Raw genomic sequence first — 14,723 nt, 5'->3', positions numbered from 1 at the left:
AATGGGGATTCTTTGAGAAAGGCCTTTATTGGACGGAAGAGCAAAGAAAATCAGGAATTGGATCCACGTGGACGTGGAGCCACTGAGCCCAAGGGGTTTGGGAACATTTCCCCCCTCCCCTATCCCAGGGCAGGCAGTGGATGCCACGAGGATGAGGAAAACTCCCAGGATTCAGACCTGGAAAAGTCACAGGAAATGGGAAAAAACAAAAAAAAAAACCCAAAAAAACCAACAAAACCAAACTCTGAAAACAACCAAATAATCAGGAAAAAAAAAAATCAAGAGTTTCCTTAAGTTATGGGGGAGGGCAGGGGGATTCCCAAGGGAATGGTCCATAATTCCATAATTCCATAATTCCTGCCTGGAATGACTCGTGGAGGGCACAGGGAGGTTTGGACACACCTGGGGCCACGGGCAACGTGGAAAAGGGTCAGAAAAAAACCCCAATCGACCCCAAAAAATAGTCCAGGATGAGAGAAAATCCTGCTCAGAGCATTCCTGACACCACAGAGTTCCCAGAGCCTTTCCAGGACCACGGGGGCTCCTGAGGCTCCAGAACCTTCCTCCTTCCACCTGCCAGGATTTTAGAGACCCCCAAGGATCCCATCCCAAGCTGGGGCAATAAAAATCTCTCATGGCTACAATTTCCAACCTCCTGGAGTGCAGGAAGATCCCTAAAATCCCCATTTTTTGTTTAATCCCAACCTTTTTCTCCAGAGAAGGCTACGAGGGGGCTTGGAACCCCCTCTTCACGCTGGGCCCCTACTGGGAAAAAAAACAACAAAAAACCCAAAAAAAAAACCTTTTCTGATCCAAAAAATGAAATCAAATCACTCCCAAAAAACTCCCAATTTAGGGCAAACGAGGCAATTCCATGGAGCAGGAGGAGAAATTCCTGGGAGAAGAGCGCCCGGTGCTGCCATCCCACAGGCTGGGCCCCCCCTGATTCCTGCTTTGTTGGGGTTTGCTGGAATTCTCAGACCCATGTGCACCTCCAGGAGCCTGGGATGCCTCTGGAACCTTCTGGAACGCTGCAGGAGCCTTCAGGAGGGTCAGAAAGTCCATCTCTCCTGCACGGGGCTGTCGGAAGCTTCGGGATTTGGGATTTGCCTGGTGGAATCTTCCCCCTTTAGGCTCTTCCTGCAGACTGGACACGTGTCGTGCTGTGAGGGGGGGGAACACACAGGATTTGTCCTAAATGCTGAGAATTTCACACTTTCTGTGCTGAAAGGCACAAGAAAATGTTACATTTGAGCTGAAATTTTGGAGAAAAATTCCAATTTTTTGGTAACAGTGAGATCACCGGTGTTCGGTTTGAATAGAAGTCACAGGGTAGAAAAATCTGAGTTTAAGGTTTTAAAATGCAGCAATATTTATAAAGCAAAATAGAAGTTTTAGTACAGTTAATTTCATTTATTTTTAGGAAGTTTTTCACTTTTTTCTTCATGAGATTGAGCATTATTACATAATTATGTAATTATCTAATTCCCCCTTTAGGCTCTTCCTGCAGACTGGACACGTGTCGTGCTGTGAGGGAGGGGAACACACAGGATTTGTCCTAAATGCTGAGAATTTCAAACTTTCTGTGCTCAAAGGCACAAGAAAATGTTATATTTGACCTGAAGTTGTGGAGAAAAAATCCAAAATTTTTTGATATTCCAAAATTGTTTTCACCAGGAGTGTGGAACATCACCGGGTAGAAAAATCTGAGTTTAAGGTTTTAGAATGCAGCAATATTTATAAAGCAAAATAGAAGTTTTAGGACAGTTAATTTCATTTATTTTTAGGAAGTTTTTCACTTTTTTCTTCATGAGATTGAGCATTATTACATAATTATGTAATGATCCAATTCCCCCTTTAGGCTCTTCCTGCAGACTGGACACGTGTCGTGATGTGAGGGGGGGGAACACACAGGATTTGTCCTAAATGCTGAGAATTTCAAACTTTCTGTGCTGAAAGGCACAAGAAAATGTTACATTTGAGCTGAAATTTTGGAGAAAAATTCCAATTTTTTGGTAACAGTGAGATCACCGGTGTTCGGTTTGAATAGAAGTCACAGGGTAGAAAAATCTGAGTTTAAGGTTTTAAAATGCAGCAATATTTATATAGCAGAATAGAAGTTTTAGGACAGTTAATTTAGTTTATTTTTAGGAAGTTTTTCACTTTTTTCTTCATGAGTTTGAGCATTATTACATAATTATGTAATTATCTAATTCCCCCTTTAGGCTCTTCCTGCAGACTGGACACGTGTCGTGCTGTGAGGGAGGGGAACACACAGGATTTGTCCTAAATGCTGAGAATTTCAAACTTTCTGTGCTGAAAGGCACAAGAAAATGTTACATTTGAGCTGAAGTTGTGGAGAAAAAATCCAAAATTTTTTGATATTCCAAAATTGTTTTCACCAGGAGTGTGGAACATCACCGGGTAGAAAAATCTGAGTTTAAGGTTTTAGAATGCAGCAATATTTATATAGCAGAATAGAAGTTTTAGGACAGTTAATTTCATTTATTTTTAGGAAGTTTTTCACTTTTTTCTTCATGAGATTGAGCATTATTACATAATTATGTAATGATCTAATTCCCCCTTTAGGCTCTTCCTGCAGACTGGACACGTGTCGTGCTGTGAGGGGGGGGAACACACAGGATTTGTCCCAAATGCTGAAAATTTCAAACTTTCTGTGCTGAAAGGCACAAGAAGATGTTATATTTGAGCTGAAATTTTGGAGAAAAATTCCAATTTTTTGGTAACAGTGAGATCACCAGTGTTCGGTTTGAATAGAAGTCACAGGGTAGAAAAATCTGAGTTTAAGGTTTTAGAATGCAGCAATATTTATATAGCAAAATAGAAGTTTTAGTACAGTTAATTTCATTTATTTTTAGGAAGTTTTTCACTTTTTTCTTCATGAGATTGAGCATTATTACATAATTATATAATTATCCAATTCCCCCTTTAGGCTCTTCCTGCAGACTGGACACGTGTCGTGCTGGGAAGGAGGGGAACACACAGGATTTGTCCTAAATGCTGAGAATTTCAAACTTTCTGTGCTGAAAAATTCCAAAATTTTTTGATATTCCAAATTTTTTGATATTCCAAAATTTTTTTCCACCAGGAGTGTGGAACATCACAGGGGTAGAAAAATCTGAGTTTAAGGTTTTAGAATGCAGCAATATTCATAAAGCAAAATAGAAGTTGTAGGACAGTTAGTTTAGTTTTAGGAAGTTTTTCACCTTCTTCTTCATGAGTTTGAGTAGTTAGAAATAATAATAGTAAGAAATAATAATCAGTAAGAAATAATTAGAAAAATCTGCACTGTGGGCTTGGGGTGATTAATTATTAGGTTAAAAACTAAAAACTAATTTAAGTGTCAATTCTTAATTGGACAGTTTATCCTTAAAAAGCTTTAGAGAGAAAATTAAGTTAGGGTTAGGTTGAATTTGTAGCTGGTTAGCTGAATTCTGCAGAACTCAACACACAATAAATGTCATATATTATATTAATAAAAAAAAAGATAAAATATGCTAAAAGATGGGTTTTTTTTTATTTTGGGATCTTACCAGCTCCAGCCAGGGCACGATGCAGCTGCTGTGGAAGACGTGGTTGCAGGGCAGCTGCCGGACCTGCTCGGCCAGGGCGTAATCCTCCTTGCACACCGGGCACTCCAGCCCCGTGTCTGCGCAAAGGGAACGGGGCAGCGCTGACGGACACGGGGCTGCCCCGGGGGTTTGACCAGAGAGGGGGGAACGGGGAAAAGGGAACTGGGGTGTGGGGGTGGAGGGGGAATGGGGTGGGAGGGAGGTGGAGCAGGGAGAAAGGGATTCCTGCCAGGGAAGGAAGGGATTCATGGCAGGGAAGGAAGGGATTCATGCCAGGGAAGGAAGGGATTCATGGCAGGGAAGGAAGGGATTCATGCCAGGATCCATCCACGCAATATCTATCTATCCATCCATGATCCATCAGCCATAAATCCATCCATGCAATATCCATCTATCCATGATCCATCATCCATCATCCATCCATCCATCCATCCATGATCCATCCATCATCCATCCATCCATCATCCATCATCCATCCATCATCCATCATCCATCCATCATCCATCCATCCATCATCCATCCATCCATCATCCATCCATCCATCCATCCATCCATCCATCCATCCATCATCCATCCATCCATCCATCCATCCATCCATCCATCCATCCATCCATCCATCATCCATCCATCCATCCATCATCCATCCATCCATCCATCCATCCATCATCCATCCATCCATCATCCATCCATCATCCATCCATCATCCATCCATCCATCATCCATCCATCCATCCATCATCCATCCATCCATCCATCATCCATCCATCCATCATCCATCCATCCATCCATCCATCCATCCATCATCCATCCATCCATCCATCCATCCATCCATCCATCCATCCATCATCCATCCATCCATCCATCCATCCATCCATCCATCCATCCATCCATCCATCATCCATCCATCCATCATCCATCCATCCATCCATCCATCCATCATCCATCCATCCATCATCCATCCATCCATCCATCCATCATCCATCCATCCATCATCCATCCATCCATCCATCATCCATCCATCCATCCATCATCCATCCATCCATCCATCCATCCATCCATCATCCATCCATCATCCATCCATCCATCCATCCATCCATCCATCCATCCATCCATCCATCCATCCATCATCCATCCATCCATCATCCATCCATCATCCATCCAAAATCCTCTGAATCCTGAGCTCATCCAGGGATCAAGGAATTCCTGCCAGGATCCATCCACCCCAAATTCTCTGGGGATGGAACATCTGGAGAACAACGACCTCCTGAGCTCCTTTGGTGATCCCAGGGATCCTTGGATATTCCAGAATTTCATCATTCCTGGCCTGCTCTGTGGGCTCAGCCCCGTGGAATTCCAGCCAGCCCTTCGCTTCCCAGAAAAGAGGAGGACACAGGGGTGTGGAAAACCACAGGATAAAAATATCCTGGCTAGAAATGTCCATGGTTTAACCACAATGGAGGAGCAGGGTTCTGGGAGGGATCCTTGGGCTGAAAAATTCCTGGGATTTTTTTAATTGCAAACCCAGGATTGAGCTGAGCCTCCCCACCCCAGGCCCCTGCTGGGCAGGGTTCCATGGCATTTCCAGAGCAGAGAGTGGGGAGTTTGGAAAGGGGAGAAGGGAGGAGTTGAGAGCAGCAACAGGGATTTGGGATGGGAAAACCATCATGGGGATGGGAAAATCATCATGAGAGGGGAAAATCATCATGAGAGGGGAAAACAATCGTGGGGAGGGGGAATCATCATGGGAGGGGGAAATTATCATGGGGAGGGGAAAAAAAACATCATAGGGAGGGGGAAAATCATCATGGGGAGGGGGGAAAAACCATCATGGGAAGGGAAAAATCATTGTGGGGAGCGGAAAATCATCTTGGGAAGGGGAAAATCATCATGGAGAGGGGAAAAAAACCATAATGGGGAGGGGAAAATTATTGTGGGAAGGGGGAAATCATCTTGGGAAGGGGGAAATCATCTTGGGAAGGGGGAAATCATCTTGGGAAGGGGGTACAGTTCCAGCGGGGACAAAGTGGGAATGAGGGAGAGCTGAGGATGTCAAACAGCAGCACCCAAGGGGCCCTGGATGTTGGGGAGATGCAGGCACCCACCGACTTGTTCCTGTGTCACCGGCACCGTCGGCAGGGACGAGATCTTCTCCTTGTCTGCTGGTGGTGGCCCCGTGTTCTCCAGCTGTCCCAGGAGCTGCGCAGAGGAGAAACGCCAAGCTCAGGAGTGGGGATGGGACACTGGAGCTGCGCCCTGGCACTTCATCCATCCATCATCATCCATCATCCATCCATCATCCATCATCATCCATCCATCATCCATCCATCATCCATCATCCATCATCATCATCATCCATCCATCCATCATCCATCCATCATCATCCATCATCATCATCCATCATCCATCCATCATCCATCATCATCCATCCATCATCCATCCATCATCCATCATCCATCATCATCATCATCCATCCATCCATCATCCATCCATCATCATCCATCATCATCATCCATCATCCATCCATCATCCATCATCATCCATCCATCCATCATCATCCATCCATCATCCATCATCCATCCATCCATCCATCATCCATCCATCCATCATCCATCATCCATCCATCCATCATCCATCCATCCATCCATCCATCCATCATCCATCATCATCCATCCATCCATCATCATCCATCCATCATCCATCCATCATCCATCATCCATCCATCATCCATCCATCATCCATCATCCATCCATCCATCATCCATCCATCCATCCATCATCCATCCATCCATCCATCCATCCATCCATCCATCCATCCATCCATCCATCCATCATCCATCCATCCATCATCCATCCATCCATCCATCCATCCATCCATCCATCCATCCATCATCCATCCATCCATCCATCCATCCATCCATCCATCCATCCATCATCCATCCATCCATCCATCATCCATCCATCCATCCATCATCCATCCATCCATCCATCCATCATCCATCCATCCATCATCCATCCATCCATCCATCCATCCATCCATCATCCATCCATCCATCATCCATCCATCCATCCATCATCCATCCATCCATCCATCCATCATCCATCCATCCATCCATCCATCCATCCATAAATCCATCATCCATCCATCATCCATCCATCCATCCATCATCCATCCATCCATCCATCCATCCATCATCCATCCATCCATCATCCATCCATCCATCCATCCATCCATCATCCATCCATCCATCATCCATCCATCCATCCATCCATCCATCCATCCATCCATCCATCCATCCATCATCCATCCATCCATCCATCCATCCATCCATAAATCCATCATCCATCCATCATCCATCCATCCATCATCCATCCATCCATCCATCCATCATCCATCCATCCATCCATCCATCCATCCATCCATCCATCCATCATCCATCCATCCATCCATCCATCCATCCATCCATCCATCCATCATCCATCCATCATCCATCCATCCATCATCCATCCATCCATCATCCATCATCATCCATCCATCATCATCATCCATCATCCATCCATCATCCATCATCCATCCATCATCCATCCATCATCCATCATCCATCCATCATCCATCATCCATCCATCATCCATCCATCCATCCATCCATCCATCCATCATCCATCCATCATCCATCCATCCATCCATCCATCCATCCATCATCCATCCATCATCCATCCATCCATCCATCCATCCATCCATCCATCCATCATCCATCATCCATCATCCATCCATCCATCCATCCATCCATCCATCCAACAGGTGGCTCTCACCTGTTGAATTTGCAGGCAGCCCCGAGGAGGGGAGAGATGAGTGAATGTGAGTCCGTGCTCGAATTTGTTATTTTATGATGTTAAATTGTGTTAAAGAATGAGATTCTAAAGAATAGAGGAAGGATACAGAGAGAAGGCTACAAAGAATGATAATGGAAACTCCTGACTCTCTCTTCATTGGTCATGAAGTAAAAACAATAAAACAATTTACATGGAACCAAGCAATCAATGGATAAGCAATCAATTCATGAATTGATGAACAATCAGTTGATGAAACCAATCAAACAATGGATAAACAATCAACTCACATGGAACCAATCAAACAATGGATAAACAATCAATTGATGAAACCAATCAAACAATGGATTAACAATCAATTCATGAATTGATGAACAATCAATTGATGAAACCAATCAAACAATGGATAAACAATCAATTGATGAAACCAATCTAACAATGGATAAGCAATCAATTCATGAATTGATGAACAATCAATTCACATGGAACCAATCAAACAATGGATACACAATCAATTGATGAAACCAACCAAACTATGGATAAACAATCAATTCATGAATTGATGAACAATCAATGGATGAAACCAAGCAAACAATGGATAAACAATCAATTGATGAAACCAATCTAACAGTGGATACACAATCAATTCACATGAAACCAATCAAACAATGGATAAACAATCAATTCATGAATTGATGAACAATCAATTGATGGAACCAATCAAACAGTGGATAAACAATAAATTCACATGAAACCAATCAAACAATGGATACACAATCAATTGATGAAACCAATCAAACAATGAATAAACAATCAATTTACATGGAACCAAGCAAACAATGGATAAACAATCAATTCATGAATTGATGAACAATCAATTGATGAAACCAATCAAACAATGGATAAACAATCAATTCACACATGGAACCAAACAATGGATAAACAATCTCCAACCACATCCCAAAGCAACAAAACACAGCAGAAGCAAATCACATAATTATTGTTTTCATTTTTTTTTTTTCTCTGAGGCTTCTCAGCTTGCCAGGAGAAGAAATGCTGGGCAAAAATAAAATAAAAAAAGGATTTTTGGCAGAAAATGAGAAAATGTGACAGTGCCACTGACCTGGGTGACGATGGCGTCGAGGCCGCTCTGTCCCCACGCGTAATCGCCGGGGCTGGAGTGCAGCATCCCGCTCCTGCCAAGGGGAGAGGCCAGGGATTCCCCAGAATTCCCAAATTCCCAAAGCTTCCTGGGATTGACTTGCTGGGATCTGGGAGATCTACTCACCAGGAGAAGGGATGCTGGGAGCCAGGAAGGGCTGAGTTGGCAAAAAAGCCAGCAAAGATCTGCTGGATTATCCTGAGGAAAGGAGGAAAGAGGTGGGAAGGGGGAGTTAAGGGAGGAAAGAAATGGTGGGAGGAGAAAAAAAGGGTGGAAAAGCAGGAATTCCTGCTCTGGTGATGGCTCATGGCTGTGAAAATCCCTGGAAAAAGCTCCAAAATAGAGAGAGAGCAGGTGTTGGGCAATACCCTGGGTAACTCAGAGGTGCTTTCAAAAAATTTGGTTTTATTTTCAGTCTCAGGTGTGAGGTGAGGCAATAGAGGTGTTAGAATTCCCACCATCACAATCAGAAGCTAATTTCTAATTTCTAAACTTATTTCTAATTTCTAAACTTATTTCTGAACTTATTCCGAATTTCTAAACTTATTTCTAATTTCTAAACTTATTTCTAAACTTATTCGTAATTTCTACATTTATTTCTAATTTCTAAACTTATTTCTAATTTCTAAACTTACTCCTAATTTCTACATTTATTTCCAGTTCCATCCCTCTCTCAACAACATCTGTCCAATCCCATTTCTAAATCCCCAATTTCTAACCTCAACATTTCCATACAAACACATTCTATAGAAACCTTTTATTCCATTTTCAGGGATCAAGGAATTCAAGATCAAGAAATTCAAGACCAAGATCTATACAGTCTCATCTGTAGGGTGAGAAGCCAACTATTTCTAATTTCTGAATTTATTTTTAATTCCATTCCTCTCTCAACAACACCTCTCCTACCCCATTACATTTCTAAATCCCCGATTTCTTACCCCAAAATTTCCACACAAATACATTCTGTATTTATTTTTATTTTCTAAATTTATTTCAAATTTGTTCCTCTCTCAACAACACCTCTCCTATCCCATTACATTTCCAAATCCCCGATTTCTTACCCCAAAATTTCCACACAAATACATTCTGTATTTATTTTTATTTTCTAAATTTATTTCAAATTTGTTCCTCTCTCAACAACGTCTCTCCTACCCCATTACATTTCCAAATCCCCGATTTCTTACCCCAAAATTTCCACACAAATACATTCTGTATTTATTTTTATTTTCTAAATTTATTTCGAATTTGTTCCTCTCTCAACAACACCTCTCCTACCCCATTACATTTCTAAATCCCCGATTTCTTACCCCAAAATTTCCACACAAATACATTCTGTATTTATTTTTATTTTCTAAATTTATTTCAAATTTGTTCCTCTCTCAACATCGTCTCTCCTACCCCATTACATTTCCAAATCCCCAATCTCCTACCCCAATTTTCCCTGCAATCCCACACCACACAAACCTTTTCTCAAACTCTAAAAACCCCATCCAAACCCCCTCTCCTGCTCTCCCAGCAGAGCTCACTCAGCCCTTTCCATGCTGGATTTTTACACTCTGGATCAGTTATTGAACCATCACCACTCCTGCTTTTGATGGTGCCACCCAGCAGAGCTCACTCACCCTTCCCACATTGGATTTTTTGCACTTTGGATCAGAGTTTTTGAGCACAGCTCACTCACCCTTTCCCATGCTGGTTTTTTGCACTCTGGATCAGAGTTTGTAGAGCAGATCCTGACACCCAGCAGAGCTCACTCACCCCTTTCCATGTTGGTTTTTTTCTGGATCAGAGTTTCCCAGCAGAGCTCCCTCACCCTTTCCATGTTGGTTTTTCTCTGGATCAGTTTTTGAGCAGAGCTCACTCCCCCTTCCCACATTGGTTTCTTTGCACTCTGGATCAGTTTCCCAGCACAGCTCACTCACCCTTCCCACATTGGTTTATTTGCACTCCAGATCAGCGTTTTTGAGCAGAGCTCACTCACCCTTTTCACATTGGTTTATTTACACTCTGGATCAGAGTTTCTCAGCACAGCTCACTCACCCTTTTCATTGGATTTTTTGCACTTTGGATCAGAGTTTTTGAGCAGAGCTCACTCACTCTTTTCATTGGTTTTTTGCACTCAGTTTCCCATCAGAGCTCACCCATCCCTTCCCACATTGGTTTATTTGCACTCAGTTTCCCAGCACAGCTCACTCACCCTTTTCATTGGTTTTTTTGCACTCCAGATCAGAGTTTTCCAGCACAGCTCACTCACCCTTCCCACATTGGTTTCTTTGCACTCTGGATCAGTTTCCCAGCACAGCTCACCCATCCCTTCCCACATTGGTTTATTTGCACTCAGTTTCCCAGCAGAGCTCACTCACCCTTTTCATTGGATTTTTTGCACTTTGGATCAGAGTTTTTGAGCAGAGCTCACTCACCCTTCCCACATTGGTTTATTTACACTCCAGATCAGAGTTTTTGAGCAGAGCTCACTCACCCTTTTCATTGGATTTTTTGCACTCCAGATCAGAGTTTCCCAGCAGAGCTCACTCACCCTTCCCACATTGGTTTATTTGCACTCCAGATCAGAGTTTCCCAGCAGAGCTCACCCATCCCTTCCCATGCTGGTTTTCTTGCACTTTGGATCAGAGTTTCCCAGCAGAGCTCCCTCACCCTTTCCATGTTGGTTTTTTTCTGGATCAGAATTTTTGAGCAGAGCTCATCCATCCCTTCCCACATTGGTTTCTTTGCACTCCATATCAGAGTTTTTGAGCACAGCTCATCCATCCCTTCCCATGCTGGTTTATTTTCACTCCAGATCAGAGTTTTTGAGCAGAGCTCACTCACCCTTCCCACATTGGCTTTTTTGCACTCTAGATCAGAGTTTCCCAGCACAGCTCCCTCACCCTTTCCATGTTGGTTTTTTTCTGGATCAGAGTCTCCCAGCAGAGCTCCCTCACCCTTCCCACACTGGTTTATTCTCACTCCATATCAGAGTTTCCCAGCAGAGCTCACCCATCCCTTCCCACATTGGTTTATTTTCACTCCATATCAGAGTCTCCCAGCAGAGCTCACCCATCCCTTCCCACATTGGTTTCTTTGCACTCAGTTTCCCAGCACAGCTCCCTCACCCTTTCCATGTTGGTTTTTTTCTGGATCAGAGTCTCCCAGCACAGCTCCCTCACCCTTCCCACATTGGAATTTTTGCACTCCAGATCAGAGTTTCCCAGCACAGCTCACCCATCCCTTCCCACATTGGATTTCTTGCACTCCAGATCAGAGTTTTTGAGCAGAGCTCACTCACCCTTTTCACATTGGTTTCTTTGCACTCCAGATCAGTTATTGAACCATCATGACTCCCATTCTTAGAGCAGATCCTGACACCCAGCAGAGCTCACCCATCCCTTCCCACATTGGAATTTTTGCACTGGATCAGAGTTTTTGAGCAGAGCTCACTCACCCTTCCCACATTGGTTTTTTTGCACTCTGGATCAGTTTCCCAGCACAGCTCACTCACCCTTTTCATTGGATTTTTTGCACTTTGGATCAGAGTTTTTGAGCACAGCTCACTCACCCTTCCCACATTGGTTTATTTACACTCCAGATCAGAGTTTTTGAGCAGAGCTCACTCACCCTTCCCACATTGGTTTATTTGCACTCTGGATCAGAGTTTCCCAGCAGAGCTCACCCATCCCTTCCCACATTGGATTTTTTGCACTCAGTTTCCCAGCAGAGCTCACTCACCCTTTTCATTGGATTTTTTGCACTCCAGATCAGAGTTTCCCAGCAGAGCTCACCCATCCCTTCCCATGCTGGTTTTCTTGCACTTTGGATCAGAGTTTCCCAGCAGAGCTCCCTCACCCTTTCCATGTTGGTTTTTTTCTGGATCAGAATTTTTGAGCAGAGCTCATCCATCCCTTCTCACATTGGTTTCTTTGCACTCCATAACAGAGTTTTTGAGCACAGCTCATCCATCCCTTCCCATGCTGGTTTCTTTGCACTCCAGATCAGAGTTTCCCAGCAGAGCTCACCCATCCCTTCCCACATTGGATTTTTTGCACTCCATATCAGAGTTTTTGAGCACAGCTCACTCACCCTTCCCACATTGGTTCATTTTCACTCCAGATCAGAGTTTTTGAGCACAGCTCACTCACCCTTTTCATTGGATTTTTTGCACTCTGGATCAGAGTCTGTAGAGCAGATTGTGACACCCATCAGAGCTCACTCACCCCTTCCCACATTGGATTTTTTGTACTCCAGATCAGAGTTTTTGAGCAGAGCTCACCCATCCCTTCCCATGCAGGTTTCTTTGCACTCAGTTTCCCAGCACAGCTCACTCACCCTTTTCATTGGATTTTTTGCACTCCAGATCAGAGTTTTTGAGCACAGCTCCCTCACTCACCCCTCGATGGCCGGCGAGCGATCGGGGCGGGAGCTGCCCCGGGCCCGGTACCTGCGGGGCACCGGCAGCCGTGGGGGGCGGCTGGGACCCCAAAGCTCCGCCGGGGGCCCCCTCTCCACGTCCCTGGCCTCTGCATCCAGGGAGCTGCTGCTCAGGAAGGGCCGGAAATCCGGGAAGAACATGGTGTGGTCCAGGTGGTCCCAAAGCTGTGGAGAGCGGGGGTTTAGGCTGGGGGGTGTGGATTTGATGGAGCTGTGAGAGGTGGGGCAGGTGCCTGCTGGAAATGGGGAAAATTGAACAGCTGGGGCAATTAGCAGCGGGTAATTGGGAAAATTGAACAGCTGGGGCAATTAGCAGCTGGTAATTGGGAAAATTTAACAGCTGGGGCAATTAGCAGCTGCTAATTGGGAAAATTTAACAGGTGGGGAAATTAGCAGTGTTAATTGGGAAAATTTAACAGCTGGGGCAATTAGCAGCTGTTAATTGTGGAAATTTAACAGGTGGGGCGATTAGCAGCTGTTAATTGTGAAAATATACACTGCTAAAACCAGGTGGGGCAGGTGCCTGCTGGAAATGGGGAAAATTTAACAGCTGGGGCAATTAGCAGCTGGAAATTGGGAAAATTTAACAGCTGGGGCAATTAGCAGCTGTTAATTGGGAAAATTTAACAGCTGGGGCAATTAGCAGCTGGTAATTGTGGAAATTTAACAGCTGGGGTAATTAGCAGCTGGTAATTGTGGAAATTTAACAGCTGGGGCAATTAGCAGCTGGTAATTGGGAAAATTTAACAGGTGGGATAATTAGCAGCTGGTAATTGGGAAAATTAACACTGGAATACAGGTGGGGCAATTAGCAGCTGTTAATTGTAAAAATTAACACTGCAATCCAGCTGGGGCAGGTGTCTGATGTTAATTGTTCAAATTAATGCTGTTGAAACCAGCTGTTAATTGTTAATCCAGCTGTTAATTGTTTAACAGTTATCTGTTGTTAATTGTTAACACATACAGTGCTAAAACCCAGTGGGGCAGTTAATGAGCTGCTGTTAATTGTGAAAATTAACACTGGAATCCAGGTGGGGCAATTATCAGCTGGTAATTGTGAAAATTAATGCTGTTAAAACCAGCTGTTAATTGTTAAAACCAGCTGTTAATTTTTAATCAGCTGTTAATTGTTAATCAGCTGTTAATTGTTACGCAGCTGTCAATTGTTAATCAGCTGTTAATTGTTAACACATACAGAGCTAGACCCCAGTGGGGCAGTTAATGAGCTGCTGTTAATTGTTACCCAGCTGTTAATTGTTACCCAGCTGTTAATTGTTACCCAGCTGTTAATTGTTAATCAGCTGTTAATTGTTACCCAGCTGTTAATTGTTACCCAGCTGTTAATTGTTAATCAGCTGTTAATTGTTAACATACACAGAGCTAGACCCCGGTGGGGCAGTTAATGAGCTGCTGTTAATTGTTACCCAGCTGTTAATTGTTAATCAGCTGTTAATTGTTAACATACACAGAGCTAGACCCCGGTGGGGCAGTTAATGAGCTGCTGTTAATTGGACACTTTCTCTCTCCTATAATGAATCCTCTGTTAATTGAGTGTCCCTGCCTGGGTGATCAATCCCAAACTCCACTGGGAGCTCCTCCAGGGGGAGGAGCCAAAAATTCCTGCCTGGATCCAATCTGGGGGTTGGGACAGCAGGGCGGCCTCTGCCTGCTGAATTCCCAACCTTTTCCTGCTGAATTCCCAACCTTTTCCCAGTGCA

The 14,723-nt window shown here is 43.8% G+C and overlaps 1 protein-coding gene across 1 annotated transcript in view; it reads right to left on the bottom strand.

The window, feature by feature from the left end:
* Positions 1–8: 8 nt before the first annotated feature.
* Positions 9–14,723, bottom strand: part of RNF115 (ring finger protein 115) — an 18,818-nt gene continuing 4,103 nt past the window's right edge. Inside the window, 6 exon segments of the mRNA XM_054651215.2 lie at positions 9–1,163; positions 3,555–3,670; positions 5,695–5,788; positions 8,542–8,614; positions 8,707–8,778; positions 12,965–13,170. Of these exon segments, the coding sequence (XP_054507190.1) occupies positions 1,053–1,163; positions 3,555–3,670; positions 5,695–5,788; positions 8,542–8,614; positions 8,707–8,778; positions 12,965–13,170 (672 nt within the window). The 3' untranslated portion in view covers positions 9–1,052.

Source organism: Agelaius phoeniceus, chromosome 31 (genome assembly GCF_051311805.1).
Source record: "Agelaius phoeniceus isolate bAgePho1 chromosome 31, bAgePho1.hap1, whole genome shotgun sequence".
Taxonomy (NCBI): domain Eukaryota; kingdom Metazoa; phylum Chordata; class Aves; order Passeriformes; family Icteridae; genus Agelaius; species Agelaius phoeniceus.
Note: the sequence above shows the minus strand (reverse complement) of the source record. Positions and strands in the feature narration are given on the sequence as shown.